The 17,964-nt window shown below is 36.3% G+C and overlaps 1 protein-coding gene across 1 annotated transcript in view; it reads left to right on the top strand.

Moving 5' to 3' along the window:
- Nucleotides 1-17,964, top strand: part of IL1RAP (interleukin 1 receptor accessory protein) — a 124,208-nt gene that overhangs the window by 76,506 nt on the left and 29,738 nt on the right. Inside the window, exons 3-5 of the mRNA XM_029215330.1 lie at nt 1,076-1,361; nt 5,156-5,342; nt 16,328-16,493. Of these exons, the coding sequence (XP_029071163.1) occupies nt 1,076-1,361; nt 5,156-5,342; nt 16,328-16,493 (639 nt within the window). The remainder of the gene's footprint in view (nt 1-1,075; nt 1,362-5,155; nt 5,343-16,327; nt 16,494-17,964) is intronic.

The raw sequence follows: 17,964 nt of genomic DNA, 5'->3' as shown, positions 1-17,964 counted from the left end.
AATTTATTACACATGTATTATTGCTCATGAGTCTATAGGTTTTCTGGGTGGTTCTGGTGATACAAGGCTGAGCTTGCTCTTATGTCTTTGGTCAGCTGTAGAGACGTCTGACAGCTGTGCTTCTGGAGGGTGCAGCTGTCAGCAAGGGTGCCTCAGCTCTACTACATGTGGTCTCTTATTTACTAGGAAGCTTTCTTGTGTATTGTAGTCAGTTTGGCTGTCTAATCTAATACCAGTAGACACACATGACTAATCCAAATTGATATGTGCAGTAAGTGTAAAATACACTGAATTTTGAAGAGTTATTACAAAAAAAGAATATAGGGGCTTCCCTGGTGGCGCAGTGGTTGAGAGTCCACCTGCCGGTGCAGGGGACGCGGGTTCGTGCCCCGGTCCGGGAAGATCCCACATGCCGCGGGGCGGCTGGGCCCGTGAGCCATGGCCGCTGAGCCTGCATGTCCGGATCCTGTGCTCCGCAACGGAGGAGGCCACAACAGTGAGAGGCCCGCGTACCGCAAAAAAAAAAAAGAATATAAGTGTAAAATAGCTTATCAATATTTGGGATGTTTGGGATATATCGAGTTTAACAAAATACATTATAAAAATTAATTTTACCTGCTTTTTATTTCTTTAATGTGGCAACTAGGACACCTAAAATTAACTATGTGGCTTGCATTTTATTGCTATTGGACAGTGAAGACCAGGGGAGAACTGGGAATCTTAGAGGGTTGCCATTTCAGTTATAATCTTCTCCTCAGAACCTCTTTTGTCCCCGGAGGAGTGAAAGAGTACATGATTTCTTTTCCAGGTGAGATTCTCCCCCATACCTTGTAGGGTTCAACAGGATCAAGCTATCAGATCACACTGTTATCCAATGGATAGTCAAAAGCTAATAAATGAATGAGGGGAATTCTCCTCACACCACAGCTGTCTATTACGTGCATTTATTAGAAAGAGGCTAATGAATATGGCCCGAGAGGAGGGTCCGGAAAATACTGCGGTATCCTAAAGAGAAGGTGTGTTCTCTGGAGATGAGATGACTCCTCTGCCTTTTCTTTCTTTTTGACTGTTCCAGAACGCTGTGATGACTGGGGACTAGATACCATGAGGCAGATCCAAGTGTACGAAGATGAGCCAGCTCGTATCAAGTGCCCACTCTTTGAACACTTCTTGAAATATAACTACAGTACAGCCCATTCAGCAGGCCTTACTCTGATCTGGTATTGGACAAGGCAGGACCGGGACCTTGAGGAGCCGATTAACTTCCGCCTCCCTGAGAACCGCATTAGTAAGGAGAAAGATGTGCTCTGGTTCCGGCCCACACTCCTCAATGACACAGGCAACTATACCTGCATGTTAAGGTAGCCTGACCCTTATGGTGACTTTCTCTTTTCCCTTTCGTTCCTGAACCGTTTTCCAAACGATGCATGGGCTGTGAAGGCGGGAAGGGGAAGAAGGAAGCATGTAGAGAGATTTACACTTCACCTCATTGGCTTAGCTGAGGTTAGCTGAAAGAGATGTGCAGAGAAAATGGTTGAGCTTCTGAGAACATTGTCAATAGGTGGTTCCTTTTCAAACCTGACATACATCGGGGTTGTCTAGAGGTGGAGGCTTGTTCGTTTTTTCCCTTTGCCTGACATGAATCTGCCTCCAAGTCTGCCTCACCTGAAGGTATATCCGTTTCCCTGGACAATGAACAGGGTAGGCAGTAGAACCCATTCATATCTGTTATTCTTGGCAACTTTTTAAGTACCTAGCACAAATAAAGCCTCAGGATGCCATATCAAAGAAAGAATATCTGAGAGGCATTAAATATACTTAGAACAGTGCTTTTCAAACTTTTCCACCAAAATTCCCCTAAAAAGCAAATGAATACCAGATCTCTGGGAATCTAAGAGTATAATCCAAAGCACCCTACCATTACTGCAAAATTTCTTTCAAATCCACTTTTTTTCTGAAAGTTCATGTACATTTTGCATTTTACTTCACAATATACCAACTTTCCTTTTACAACAGATTAATTTTATTTTTCCTCTGGAAAAAAAAAAAAAACCTTGAAAATATTGAGGGTCCTTCTGAAAAATAACCATTTTAAGGCTCAGTACTTTGGCTACTTTTTTTCCTGAGGTCCCTTTTTAGCTTCCAGGCTTTATTTTATTTTTTAAACTCCCATCTGGGTTGTGAATTTTTTTTTTAAAGATAGTTTCCTACTATTTAATAGTACATTGGCTTTCCTAGGTCTTCCATAACAAAATACCAGAGACTGGGTGGCTTAAACAATGGAAATATGTTTTCTCATAATTCTGGAGGCTAGAATTCCAAGATTAAGGTGTCAACAGGGTTAGTTTCATTCCTCTCTCCTTGGCTTGTAGATAGACATCTTCTCTCCATGTCTTCACATCATTTCACCTCTGTGTCTTCTGTGTCCTAATCTCCTCTTCCTATAAGAGCATCAGTTATATTGGATTAAGGCCCACCCATATTACCTCATTTTACCTTAATTACCTCTTTCAAGACCTATCTCCAAATACAGTCGCATTCTAAGGTATTCAACTTCGACGTATGAATTTGGGGTGGGGGACACAATTCAGCCCATAGTGATAGAGCTGGATGACATAACAATAACAGAAGAACATAACAGAATAATAAGTAAGCCCAGACCTTCTTCTGAATGCTCCTTGTCTCTCATGGATGTTATAACTGTTCTCTGATGGAGAACTATGACTATGTTTTGATAAATTTAAACAATGTTCTGATTTAGTGAGAAAGGACTTCTCTATCACAGAAAAAAGCATATTGATCACTGTGGCTTTGGGAGTCCCTTGTAACCTTTTAAGTCCCTTCTGAGGCTTTTACCCCTTCTATTTAATTTTGTTGGAGTGAGCTCTAGACTGGGATGTGAGCTTCCAAGGAGCCTGCAATACGCATGTGTCCATTGTTTATGCCCTAATACAGCTTTGGTATCTATACCCACACAATGAGAAAGCTGGCCTAAATGTTCTTTGAGCTCCTTTTCATCTTTGGCAATTGTTAATCTAGTAACATTTCACACATACACCTTGGCAAATACCTGGGGAAGGGTCATCAGTAGCTTTCTGGTTGACCTTGGTCTACTATGCATTCTAGTGCTTCAGTATCTCTCTTTTTTTTTTTTTCCTTAGCAACCCACTACTTCTTTAGAGCTCTCCTCCAAACTTTTCCAGCCTTCTTTTATATTACAGGAACAGGGCTCATGACTGTCTAGGCCTGAGTATACCTTTAGTGTTATTTATCAATTTCCAGATTGCCATCTCTTCAGTTTACCTGTCTGCCTATCTTCTAAAGAAAATTTGAATTAAACTTATCTGGTGGGGGTACCAGAAGCTTCCCATTGTCCTATGGTGATTCCTAAACTGAGAATGACCTTAAACTGAACCATGTGAAATCATAGGCCTGATGTCATTAAGAAAATAAAGTTAAGATTCATCCTCTAGGATTTTACTGCTTGTATTCTTGCTTCAGTACCTCTATTAAGATAACATCCAGATTTGACTTACAGAGCTGGAAATGTCAGTCCATTCATTGTTCATCACTTGATTTTATAGTCAGGAAATGTATCTTATTAAGCTGAAATTTACCTTCTATAACTTCCACCTATAGGATACTTCTACTTGGAAGACCTTTTGTTATCTGTAGGTAAAGATTGTGCCTGCCACTCTCCCTTTCCACCTTATTACCATTGTCATAAGTCATCCTTAAACACTCTCTCCTCCCATCCTGGGGAGGGTAATGAATTCTCCCACACTTTCCATTGGATTTAGTCTTAATTCATGAGTTATTGAGTATATAATATGTCTTAAATAGAAATCACAAAAAGGGGTGGACAATGAATGACCCATTTACATATCACCCTAAAAAATCACTTATTTTTATTATCTATACTCCCTTTATTGTTTTCCTATATGTAATACAGTTTTATATATATTCCATGTATCCAACAAATATTTATTCAGTGCCTACTGAAAGTTTAGGCACTGCACTAGATGCAAGAAATAAAAGAAAACACATATGGTCGTGACTTTGTTTGAACTATGATAAATTCAGTCAAGGAATTGTCCAAGGTGCTGAGACGATAAGAGTCCTAATTTAGATATGGGGTGTGTAGAGAATGACATAGACCTCCATGTGAAAGGTAGGGTGATGGGAAAAGAAGAACCCTCCAGGCAGATGAAATGACTTACACAAACATTAAAGGTATAAATACAGTTCCCCGCCATCTTTTTTTTTTTCTTTTTCTAAAGATTTTTTTTTTTGATGTGGACCATTTGTAAAGTCTTTATTGACAATGTCTTTTGTTTTATATTTTGTTTTTTTGGCCACAAGACACGTGGGATCTTAGCTCCCCGATCAGGGATCAAACCCGCAACCCCTGCACTGGAAGGCGAAGTCTTAACCACTGGACCACCAGGGAAGTCCCTCCCCAGCCATCTTAACATGTTTTATGTGTTTGTTAGTTTTTTCCTTCATGCTTGATTTTTTTATATATGTGTACAATAACTTTGGATGGTTGTACCATGATTTTTTTTTTTACAGTCTTCCTTTTCATAGGTTTTTCTACTGATTCCAATATCTTCCTTGCTGATATAGCACAGGATGGGCAGTTTTGATCATGTGCTCTCTCTATTCTCACTTTTCCTACATCTATCATGTGAAAAAATCTCCAGAAATAAGATTACAAGGGCAAAGGCTAAGGCTTTTAAAAATGTTTTCGGAAACATATTTAATTTTCCAGAACTCGTTTATACCATTACCAACCATGAGTTTATATGCTGTTCTTACCTGTGCCTTACCAGTACTGAGTGTTATTAAGAATGTTTTAAGGGTAAAATTAAACATTATATATATGACTATACACACACACATACACATGTATGTTTAGGAACATATCTAAAAATCTAAATAGTTTATCAATAGTAGCTAATTGTGTCTGTTTTTATTCTGTTGTGTCAGTTGTTATAGAAAATACCTCCATAACACGTTTAATTGTTACATGAACTTAATATATACATAAAGTCTCAATACACAGCAGTACTCCACTTAGCTCATTTTAATGTGTTTGCTGCATCAAAACAAATGCAAATGAGACTGCCCATTCATTGCATATTTTTCTTTTCAGGAACACTACATATTGCAGCAAAGTTGCATTTCCTCTGGAAGTGGTTCAAAAAGATAGCTGCTTCAATTCTCCCATGAAACTTCCAGTGCATAGATTATATTTAGAATATGGTGTTCAGAAGATCACTTGTCCAAACATCGATGGATTTTTTCCTTCTAGTGTCAAGCCAACCATCACTTGGTATATGGTAAGCAAACTAGAGGGCATTTACCCTCTCTAAAATGACAATGATTATTTGTTGAGTTAATATAGAAACTGAGATTTTTCTCATCATCATTTCCTCCCTAATAACTTTATACAAATCTTTTACTGCTTCCTCACTTTGTACCATTTTAAAGGAAGTGGTGGAGATGCTTTACCTCAACCCACCATGTCTTAAATTACATTCACTGGACTACCAGAACTACCTTATTTCTATTAACTTCCTGTGAAATACAATTTGAGAAATATTGCCCACTTCTACTCAGTGCTGAGTGAAGTCAGAAGCTGCTAATTCATCTGGTGAATTTCAGCTCTTTGGTTAATAAGTAGTGTATTTGATTATTTGTATGTGTTTTCACGTTTGCCTTCCTTTGTGGGCACGGTCGATCTGTGGTCTATTACACATCTGAGAGCTTTGGAAAGTATTTAATCAAAATATGAAAGTGTTGGAAGATGACACTTGGGGCAGCAGCATAGTCTCTAATCTCTTCAAATATCCACCTGAGCCAAAGCCAAAAACTCCTGAAAAACATTTAAAACAAAACTCAGTGACAAGTTATCCATAAGAATCACTTTCAGTAAAATAAGTGAGATAAATCACCAGTACAACCCATATAGAATCAGAGTCTATAGAGAAGGAAGCTGATGGAAATAATATGGCATCTGGCAGGCTCAGGAAGAGGAGAAACCCCAAAAAGCCAGTGGGTGAAGCAATTTGAGAATAGCAGCCAAAATTTTGCTCTCTAATAGAGAGTGAGTCCAAGCAGCCTATAGCAAGACATTTTGAAGGAATTGGAATAGTTCTAGTGCCTCGGAACTCTGAAAAACAACCACCCACACTGAGGAAAAACTGCTAGGAGTGGAATCAAAATAAACAGGATCAGGGTAATGTAGACGAAGGAAGGAGAACCTGCTGAGAATGGAGGAGCCGAACAGAATCAGGAAATCTCAAGACTGTAGTTTTGAAGAAGGATCTCTGTGAAATTGGAAAATCCTGCCAAATCATAAAGGTCAGAAAAACTAGTTTTACATAATAATGAGCAACAAAAAGAATCAAGGTAAAATCCCATTCGAAGCTATAAGAAAAAAGAAGAATAAGAAGCAGAATAACATTTCTATAGAAAAAAATAAAAGCATTCCAGAACGACCTATTGCAACCTACTGTTTCAAAAATTGGCACAAAGACATTAAGAAGTGATGCAAGATGAGAGAGAATAACAAATAAAAATTAGAAAATTCCAGAAATTATACCACTCAGAAAAACTTAGAAGAAAATTAATTATTTCAGAAATAAATCTAAACTAAGAGGAGCAAACAGAAAATGAACACAACAAATAATGCCTTAAGATTAAAAGAAAGTGGAATGGAGAAAAAATTTTGATCAAAAATAAATGATGAATAAAAATAAAAAGGTTAGAATGGATATACCAATATCATATAAAATAGACTGTAAGATGATTAATGTTATCAGAGATAGAAAGGACTTTTCAGAATAATAAAAGGGTAAACTCATCAGGAAGGCATGAAAATAATAAAAAAGTATATATGCTTAATAACAGTGCTTCAAAATACATGAAGGAAAAGTTGACAAAATTAAAAGACGAAATAGACAATTCTACAATCCTAGTTGAAAATTTTAGTATCTGCCTCTGTTTAAGCCATTAATGAAGTGACTTAGGGAGCCAACTTTAAGAGTTTTCCATCGGCCAAAGATGGAACAATTTAAACTTTAGTAAGGATATTAATTGCAATAGGTCGAATCTCATGAATTAAATTTAAATCCATAAGTTCATAATGATATTTCAAAATATGGCCACATTTGGATGAGAATAGGAAATAAAAACATTACCTTGAAAACCGGTAAATAAAGGTGAAAAAAAGCCAAGATTTTATTCTGCCTTTTCTATAAGAAATGTATTGATATATTGAGTAATGACATAGTGCAGGGAAGTGTATTTTTATAAAAGTATATAATCACTTTGCAAACCCCAATGAATTACTAAATCTAAGCATTATGCATCATTGACTGTTAATATCATAAGGAGAGAAACAGCCACTTTTCTTCTGATGAAAGAACACAATATTACCTATAATTGTGCCAAATGGATTCAATCTGAGTCTGATAAAACCTTTGGATCTTGCTGCCATTTTGCAGAAAATATAGAGAACAGAGGAATGTATTGATCTGCACCATGAGTTTGCAATCAGCAAAATCTAAATTGTGAGACACACTACAGGCCAAATGTCTTGTGTTAGTCAACAGATAAATTGCAAAAAAAGAAAAGCATAGAGTGGGAATGTATAGATTAAAAGAATCGTAAAACATTTAAAACACTAGAGTGGATGAGAATATAGTATCTAAGGACATATATGAGTGATAAAATCGTACATGAAAACAAGGAAGTGACTTCACTATGAAGGTATAGATAGTTGCTACTTTGGGGGATAGTAAAGAAGGTGTGATTGACATGGGGCATGTGGAAGGCTTTCAAGGGTGACTGGTAATGTTCTATTCCTGGACCTGAGTGGTGGTTTTAAAAGTATTTGCTTTATACTAATTCATTAACTCACACATATGTTTTGAGTGTTTTTCATATATGCTTCATTCTATAGTAAAATGATTAAGAGGAAGGGAGATGATAGGAAAGGAAGGGGAGGTAGAGGAGACTGATTTAAGGTATATAACAACCAATTGCAATGTATGGACCTTAAGTGGATCATGTTTTATTCAAACAAACTATGAAACATGTTATGAGAAAGTCAGGGAAATATGAACACAGACAGAATATTGATGATATCAATAAGTTATTATTACTTTTTAAATCATGATAATGGTAATGTCGTTATGTTTTCAGGAGGGGTCTTGTCATTTAGAAGTACACACAGAAATATTTACAAATTAAATTGTATAATGTCTGTGATTTGCTTTGAAATAATATTGGGATGCAGTGAGTGGGTATAGATGAAATAAGACATAGCCTGAATTGGTACTTTTGACTCTAGATATGGGTACAGGGATCATTGTTTATTCTATGATTGTACTTTTCCATAGTAAAAAGGATTAAAAGAATTATATTAACAATTTGACATCAATAAGTGTAATATGTCTTCTGGTTAAAAAATTATGTTCATCTATTTATCTGCAACAAGGTCTCTCGTTTCTAATGAGATCCTATTCACTTTTTCTATATTTTGAATACTTTATGGTCTGAAAAAAGAATTTTACTTTTATACATATTCTATTATTTTCCCTCTTTTTCCTCATGTATTCCCTCTGCCTGGAACATCCTCTTTTTCTCCTTTAGAACAAATCAAATTCTACACCTTTGTAAAATGTTCCCTGTACTCTCCAGCTGAAATAAATTTTCCCTCATATACCCTCAATTAGCTATTTATTTGTAACTGTTTCAATGTCACTTTTCACTTCCTTTATTGTTTTATAACCATTTATTCATGCATATATTCAATACATACTTGTTGAAGATCAACTGTATTCAATGCAATATATCTGGGGTCTGGTGGGTACACGGTAATGAATGTGATATGTGCCCTCCCCAACATAGTCCCAAAGGATCTCAGTTTAATTCAAACAAATTTATAAATAAGAATTCCTGTTCTTATCAAAAAGTAGAATTCAAAGTTCTACAAGAGTGTCAAAGAGAATTTATTGTTGGTTTTAATAAGAGGGACAGATTTACATGCAGGTATTCTATGAGATTGACTATATCTTGAGGGCAAAATTATGCCATATCCATCTCTGTATCTCCAATGATTCCCAGACTTCTGGTTTTCCTGATTGGACTGATGTCAGTGCTATTAACCAAGGTATGAAATAGCAGAGGAGGAACAGGTTTGGGGATCAAGTAATGAATTTAGATCGTGTCATATTGAGTTAGATTTATCTGTGTGACATCTAGGTGGCAGTGACCAATAAGTAGTGGCTACATGTGTATGGGTACGGAGCTTATAAAAAAAAAAAAAAAATCAAAGCTGGAGACAGAGAATTGGATACATCTATGTGATAGTTGAAGCCCTTAAGAAGACAAACTAAAGTGAGAAGAGGAAAGGGCTAAGATAAAAATCTGGAGAGAATGTTTATGGGGTGAGTGAAAGCACAAAGCCTGGAAAGAAGACCAAGAAAAAAAAGTCATGGTGGTAAAACCATCACCATGGCAGATAACCAACAATGTGCAGATGACTAAAGAGGATAACCAGTAACCAGCCATCCTTTCTATATTCTGATTATGAAAAGGTTGCTATGGATGTGTGTTATACTGCTTTTCATTTCTTTACGTTTTGGTAATTGACACCTTTACTCCTAAGAGTGCTTCCATGTTGGGAACAAAATAATGGTTCTTGGTAGCTGCATTTTCCTATCACTGTGTAGCAATGCTGCTATTGTTTTTTGCTTTCCACCTTCTACAGTCACTCCCTGCATCCACCAAGGTATTTGACCCTCCTACAGTAGTCCTCTTTCCCTACTTTGACATTGTAGAAATGGTCTCTTTTAGTAATACAAATAACTCTATGAGAGTTAAAAGACACATTAATCAGTTCCAGCAGAATTTGCTTCCCTGTTAGCGGAAGGATGAAAACTGATGAATTGAAAGAAGGAAAAGGAAACTAACATTTCTTGCATTTTACTAGTGCAATACATTGTGCTATGTACTTTAAATGTTATCATATGTAATACTCATCACAATCCTTCAAGGTAGATATCATCCTTGTATAGATTCGGAAACAGATGTTTGGAGACATAAACAATAATAGTTCACATTTATTGAGCACAGTAATTCTTCTAAATGCTTTAATAATTTCACTCATTATCGATATCTCAACGTGAGGTGGACTCTCTTGTTTTCTCCGTTTTGTAGTCAAGGAAACTGAGGGGTAGAGTGGTTGAGTGACTTGTCCAAGATTCAGCACTATGCAATCTGTATCAAGAGCCCAGACTTTTACATTATCTTATATAATTTGCTCAAAATAATCCAGCTGATAATAGGAGAATCTGGAATTTCAGGCCAGTTCTGTGTGGTTCCAAGACCTATGGTCTCCAGAAATGGCACAGAGAGGGTGGTCTAGTCTTTACTTCTGGGGGGTAGGGCACTTTGAAGGGCAGAGCAATCTTTGAACACAGATTGGGTTGTAGGCTGGACTGCGGAACATAAGGAAACCTGTGAAAAGAGAGCCCTGGAAAATCATAAGGCGCGCAGAAAAGCTGAGATTGGAGGGAACAGAAAATCTGAAGTTTGTATTTTAGAATCTTAGGTTAATGGGGCAGGATTGAACATTCTTCCTCTGCATGTCTTCTCTTCTCTCATCCTGTCTTCTGCACGGCATGGTTTTCTTCATTCAGCGCCCAGAATTCACAGTTCTCTAGTTCAACAATCCTGTGAGTCAAATTGATGTTCAGTAAATGTTTGTTGAGTAAGCCAGGGTTTGTAACCAGCCTGGAAAGCAAAACATGGTTTGTAAGTGATTTACTGAATTTCAAATAGCCAGCTTCTAAAAGAACTTCTGGAACACAACATGTATATAAATTGGAGGCTGCCTGTTTATTCACAGGGTCTTCCAAATATATAGTAGTAAGGACACAGGTAAGCGTGATCTTGTTGTTGTTTTTACTATTATTATGAAATATATTCAAAGAACTGAGCTTTAAAATATGGCGAGCCATCTTAACATTCATATTACTGGATTATTTCTCTTTCTCATTGTTATAATTAGGTATTGGAATTATTTTTCCTAAAGACACTTATAAAAACAAAGTCAGTTTTCCCCTTCTTACTAAGGATCAGAGGGACCACTTTATTGGGTGCTTTGGATGTTGCATTTATAGCAGCTGCTGAAATGCTCTCAATTGCTCTTTAGCTGAGTAGATACCATTCTGGATATCAGTTTTCAAAAAGCTGGTTGTCCTTGTCCTCAGTGTGATCATTGAAATTGGTATTTTACATCCACCTTTAATTTTCAGTGTGAAATTAAGCAGAATTGTTCAGGTATTGTTTATAAATCTCTCTCAGAAAATAGGAAATTCTTTGCTTTTTCTGACAAAGTGCCATTAGGAAAGCACATTTCTGAAACAGTGCCAGGCTTGGCCTTCTTGTTGGCATAGCACATATGGTTGGAAAGTTAGTCCAAGGTCTATCTAATAGACTTTATTTTTAAAGTGCTTGTTTCAATTTGATCTGACAGCTTAGTTTGGTTCTTTATCTCCTCCCTTTTCCTAAAGTCCCTATATAATGATTTTTAACCTTTGGTATGAAGGAAGTGAGTATCATATCTTCTTTCCAAACTATACACATTTAATTTAATATACATATTTAATTCCATATTTTCTTTCCAAACTATACATATTTAATTATGTATATATGCATATATACACATAGCATTCTACATGTAATTTCAGGGCTTCTGAGGACCTAAGATTCATCTTTTAAACTGAAACTCAGTTCAGATATCTGTGAAACCTTGAGGTTCAGTTAGGCTGAGTGAATCACCCACTCTACATTTTGACAGCACTTAATTTATATCTCATTTTTGTTACTATAATGATTGCATAGCATCTTTGTTACTATAATGATTGCATTTCTCTCTTCTGTACTAAGTAGTGACTTCTCTCCTTTGCTTTCCCTTGACTATCAAGTGCATATCACAAAACTGAGCCAATATACTTTATATTTAGGAATTGATTAAATAATTGAATGAATTAGACTGGACTAGAAAATTCCATGGAAATAAGGGCCATTTCTGTTTTTACTGGCTACTTACTGTATGCCCAGCTTCTAACACAGTGCCTGACACATAGGGGAGATTTCGTAAGTATCTATCGCATAGATACAGTTCAGCTGTGTCTATGCATGACATAGTTCTGCTCATTGAAAGTGACTGATGTATAAAACTCTTATGAGTCTTTGTGAACAAGTGTGGTGTATTTTATAACAACTTAATCTTGGAAGCAAAAATGTCAATAGATATTTCTAACTGTTTTAACCTCATATCTCAGTTTAACTCTTTGTATCCTTACTTCCACTTTCCCCACCCATCCTACAACTCACCCATCCCATGTCTTATAAGTCTATATACTCACCTTTTCATTATCATTTGCATACCACATGAGCTTGCAGCTCCATGTCTATGTCTTTGCTTCTCTGGTTCAGTTTATATTTTTAATCATGCAACACCAATGTATTGAGCATTTACCATGTGTCCAGTATTGGGCAAGTAGCTGGCTATGCAGATAGAGTACTCATCCACCCGCCCGACCACTTTACCCCATAGAAGTAAATGTTCTGGAGAAAGAGATAAGTGAAAAGAGGTCATTATAATAAAGTTAGTTAAGTACTAACATGGAGGGCAAAACGCTATAAGAGTGGAGGGAAGTTGTTTACACTTTTTCCTGTCCCTGGAGCGTCCTTCTCCGTGTCTGCCCTCCTCCTGAATAACTGTTAATAATCTACACATCCTTTAAGATCCAGTTCAGATCTTCTTTCTCCACGAAGAGTTTCTAAATGTTTTCTGTTTGGTCTTCTTCCTCCACTTCCCCACCCCAACATGCCTTTCACAGCATTTGTTGAAATCCTCTAGTAGACTGCTTACTTACAGGTTAAGAACTGTGTCTTTTCCATCCTTGTGCCTTAACATAGTTCTTTAAAAGTTGTAGGTTTACTGAATGGGCATATTTGTTCTTATTTAGTCATGCCATCCCCTCACCCACACCCCGTACCTCACCACATGATTTATTTCCTCTCAAGGATCTCAAAATCATTTCTTATTCTGTGCTTTACCTATATACTGCGGTAGGTTGCCATGGCTACCATTATGTGGTTGAAAAGTTGCTCTCCTATTTAACTTCTCTCTTTTAAATTCAGAATGAGGAACTGATGGCTCAACTAAATGAATGACTTGTCTTCTGGTCAAACAAGTGTTTGCTTCATAGTGGAACCCACTTACTGTTAACCCATTTCTTATATTTGGAAACATGTTTTTATTATTCTTTGGGTATTGAGATCTTTGTTCATATCTTTTTTTTTTTTTCCTGGATTCCAAGTAAATGATTTTCAAATCATCAAAAAGTTTGCAGGATTTATTTTCAGGAATAGTTTATTATGTTTAAAAGTGCCCTTTGTGTCTTAGGCCCATGAAGGGCCTAGAGAAACAGCTGCTTATAAGAAGTAGAGAGAGCTCATCAGATACTACAGACTAAGGTTAATGGGTATTTATAGTTCAACAATGCCCTGAAGCTACCCTTACCACATACATAAACACTTATAATGTAAAATATTTTCTTCATTTCCTTTTCTAACATAAGTCTAATAGCTTTTAATTATTTTTCTTTTTTTTATTTCTTTTTTTTTTTAGTTAATTTAATTTTTCATGGTCAGATTTTTCTGAATAGTAGATTAGACCCCAAAGTTTTCCATTACTCTTTATGGAATATTCCTCAATTTGAAATAATTTTCTAGACAAATCAGCTCCAAGCAAAACCTGTCCTTGGCCTACATTTTTATCCTACCTTATGGAAAGAAGAGAAAATCCCACAGAACCTGACTTACAGCACTGACACATAGGCCCAACGATAGTCTTAGGCACATCCAGCCCAAATTTCAAGTTCATCCTCAAGAGTCTGGAATAAGGTGAAGAGAAAGGGGGAGCTGGCAAGAGATCAACACACACCTGTTTTATAACATTTTCCTTGCTATTTAGATGTGTCAGATTCCATTTTTCTGTTAATGATAAGCCCATGAGGGTGGATTCTTTGTTCTATTCAGTGCTGTACTCTCGGAACCTCAAAAAGTGCCTGGCATGTGGTTTATTGATTAATACTCAAGGGTGAATGAATGAATGAGAAGACTTTGAGTCAGAAACATTTCTTTATATTTGTAGCACATACTATGACTCCTAAAATGATGTGTTTGAAATAGTTTTTACATAAATGATATTTGGTGAGTAAAAAAAAGGTTTTTTTAACATTTTATTAAGAAGTACTGTTGACAAGTTTAGTATTAATAGCTAACTTCTCATACTGAAAAGTATGCTTTTCCAGTGTACCACTAATTGTAAGAATCAGCCTCATATAAGAGTCACATCACACTATTAACACTGGGGCTGGCCCCAGATAGGTCAGGACCACAGTGTAGTGTGAGACAGTGTCAGTTGGGATTAAGAGCAAGGGCTACAAAACACGTAGATCTAGGTTTAAATTCCAGCTCTGACACTGCTTGGCTCTATGATAACGGCAATCGCTTAACCTTTATAGTCCTTTGTATTTTCATCTATAAAATGGACATAAGAGCATTCCAAATTTGCTAAGTTTGGAATAAGGATTAGATGTAATAATGGAGTATACCTAAGCACAGGTCTCAGTATAATTTTTTCAGCCTCAAGTAATGGATGAAAACTGGTGTTCATTCTTGGTTAAGAAGCTAGTAAAAGACCTTTACTCAGATGTGTAAAAAACTGAGTTTTAGCTCTGCACTGTGTTACCTAGAATATCTCTTTATCTATCTCATTTTTTTCCACCTGAAAACTAGGGCATATTTAGTCTGATCTGTCTACTTCACAAGGACTTAAGAACAGCTAAGCTAACACATGAAAGAGGCAAATAGCTTTGAACCGTTTAAATGAAAGGTTCCAGAAAAATCAAATAGAGTTCTATAGATAGTCTAAACTCAAGTTAAACCAAATCTGGCATGAATTTATTAGAGGAGTACAGGGCTTTATGGCCTTATACCTTGTAATAACCTTAGAGTATTAAAATATTGTGCTGATGTGACAATTTTCTAGAGTCACTGCTTATCAAAACAGGATAAATTGTATTCAGAAAAATAACTGAGTGTATGTCATTGTCCTCTTGATGATCATCTCCATGAATCAAAAGTTTAGCACTATTCCTAAAAGGTGTTATTTCCTGTGACAAGGAATTACAAAATGTGCCATTTAGTGTAACTGTCATATTTCAAAACACATGCTCCAGGAATTGAAGTAAGAAAACCTTGAGGATACAAGAATTAAAGTTAAATATGTGAACACAGGAAATTGAAAGTACAACCTGGTAATAGACTTCCAGAATATTAAAGATCAAGAGGACCCAATTCCTTTTGTCATAGATGAAGTATTGATTTTTAAAAGACAAACACAAGTTTTTCTAAAAGTAAATGTTCAATGCATATTTTTGTCAAATATGATGTATTGATTTTTTTCTTGAAAAGAAAAAAGTAAAATGATATAGCCAATTAGTGGGGCTGAGAGATTCAAAACAGGATTCTAGTTATGTTGAATGAGATATTTTAACCTCAAAATTAAAAAAAAAACATAGTTATATGAAAATATGAGTTGGAGCACAAATAAACTCTTAACTCTTGGTAAGACTCATAAAATATATTTTATTTTTAAATTCTGGAGTCTGTACTATTCAACTAAAAAATGGGATAAGTAGAAGAAAAACAAAGAAGTTTGGAAATAACTGATACAATGATTCACAGAATGATCAAGAATGCCAAAACCAGACATCTAAAACAGTGCCTAGTTTGTCAGAGTGACTGTATTTCTGAATTAACATGATCAGTGAAAAAACACAGAAAAATGAAAAAACTTGTTCTTTAAGTAGCAGGGTATACATTTACTTAAGTTGCCTTAATCACTTTTTGAAACTTTAATCTTGCTTTACTATTAACTTGGAATTCCCAGAATTTGAATACTAGATCTTGAGACAGGAAGCTTGTGCTTTTGAATTTATATTTCAGTTAAGAATGTTAATTTTCCTCTTGCAGAAATGATAATAAAAATTACTGCATTCATTCTTTGCAGAAACATCATCAAATACATGACCAAAATAGTTTTGTAAAAAGTATAGCCAGCATAGATATTTCTACATTCTGTGCAAAGTTAGGTGTGTATGCATATATTTGTTTGGATACTTTCTATGCATGTATCTAAATAGTAAACATCTTTTCCTTTACTTCTTCTTAGGGCTGTTATAAAGTACACAACTTTAATAATGTAATACCCGAAGGCATGAACTTGAGTTTTATCATAGCCATGGTTTCAAATAATGGAGATTACACATGTGTTGTTACATATCCAGAAAATGGACGTACCTTCCATCTCACCAGGACTCAGACTGTAAAGGTAGTAGGTAAGCATGATTTGTTTTAAGTGCGCACAACAAAATGCAATACTTTTGTTTAGGCTCTTAAGAGTTTATTACAAACAAGTGTGTAAATTCTGAAAGAAAAGAGGGTTATCTTTTACCTTCACCGCACTATTCCCAAGGCCTCAGCAATTCCACATAGATACTAGGCATTTAACAACTATTGTTCTACTGAATGAATATGTGGATGAATGAAGTAAAGGCAGCTTGGAGAGTGAAAAGAGTGCGGACATATCTGTGTTCAAATTATAGCATTGCCATTTATTAGCACTATGACTTGCCTGTACTCTAGGACTACAACAACCTAACATTTAGTATAGTTCAGAATATTAGAAATAATATACGTATTATGCTAATGCAGTTCCAGGCAAGCAGTAGAAACTCAATGAATATTAGTTAATATTGTTGTCAAAAAAAAGTATTTTACTTGAATTAGGTAAAATGTGTCTTTTATGTACTGGAACTTCTGTAGCGATTGCTGAAGCTATTTGCTGATAGTGCTCAACCATTGCTTTCTTTGGGGGTGAGAAACTAGAGAAGTGGAAAGGACAGTGTCTAGGCAGAGTCAACAGACTCCCGTCAGACCTAGAAATCAAGAGAACCAGTGTCAGGATAGGTGGCATTTAGAGGAGAGCCCTAAATACTACTGCACCCACTGTATTAAAAATGACAGGGCTTCCCTGGTGGCGCAGTGGTTGAGAGCCCGCCTGCCAATGCAGGGGACGTGGGTTTGAGCTCTGGTCCGGGAACATCCCACATGCCACGGAGCAGCTGGGCCCATGTGCCACAGCTGCTGAGCCTGCACTGTGGAGCCCGCAAGCCACGACTACTGAGCCTGCGTGCCTAAAGCCCGTGCTCCGCAGCAAGAGAAGCCACGGCAATGAGAAGCCCGTGCACCGCAACGAAAAGTAGCCCCCGCTCGCTGCAACTAGAGGAAGCCCGCGAACAGCAATGAGGACCCAGTGCAGCCAAAAGTGAATAAATAAAAATAAATAAATTTATAAAAAAGAAAATAAAATGACAGCATATCAGAGTGAGATTTTTTCATACCCCGTCTTTTAATAGATGGAAACATTGAGTCCCAACAACAGAAACTAACCTGCTTAGAGAAGCTCCCTGAGTTAGTGGAAGAAGTAATTCTAAATCCCAGGCTTCTGACTCTGTGTTTAGGGCTTTTTCTACTAGTCTGACACCAAGTTCAGCACAATTTTTTTAAAGGGCTTTAACATAGTGCAAATAAAATTCGCATCAAACAATTTTGTAATCACTTCTCTTTCTCTGCTTACCTTTGGAATCATGCTGAATTGGGGACGGATTCAGAAGAAAAATCAGACTAAATTTAGAACCTAACATGAATGGACATTGAAAGTCACATGAATAATCTAACCATATATACACCTTGGTAATTGTTTCCAATGTATATATACGTCAATGTATTCATTTTTGGAGAGTTGGG

This window comes from Monodon monoceros, unplaced genomic scaffold, assembly GCF_005190385.1.
Source record: "Monodon monoceros isolate NGI ecotype Baffin Bay Population unplaced genomic scaffold, NGI_Narwhal_1 Super_Scaffold_11, whole genome shotgun sequence".
Taxonomy (NCBI): Eukaryota; Metazoa; Chordata; class Mammalia; order Artiodactyla; family Monodontidae; genus Monodon; species Monodon monoceros.
This window is presented reverse-complemented; position numbering and strand designations above follow the sequence as displayed.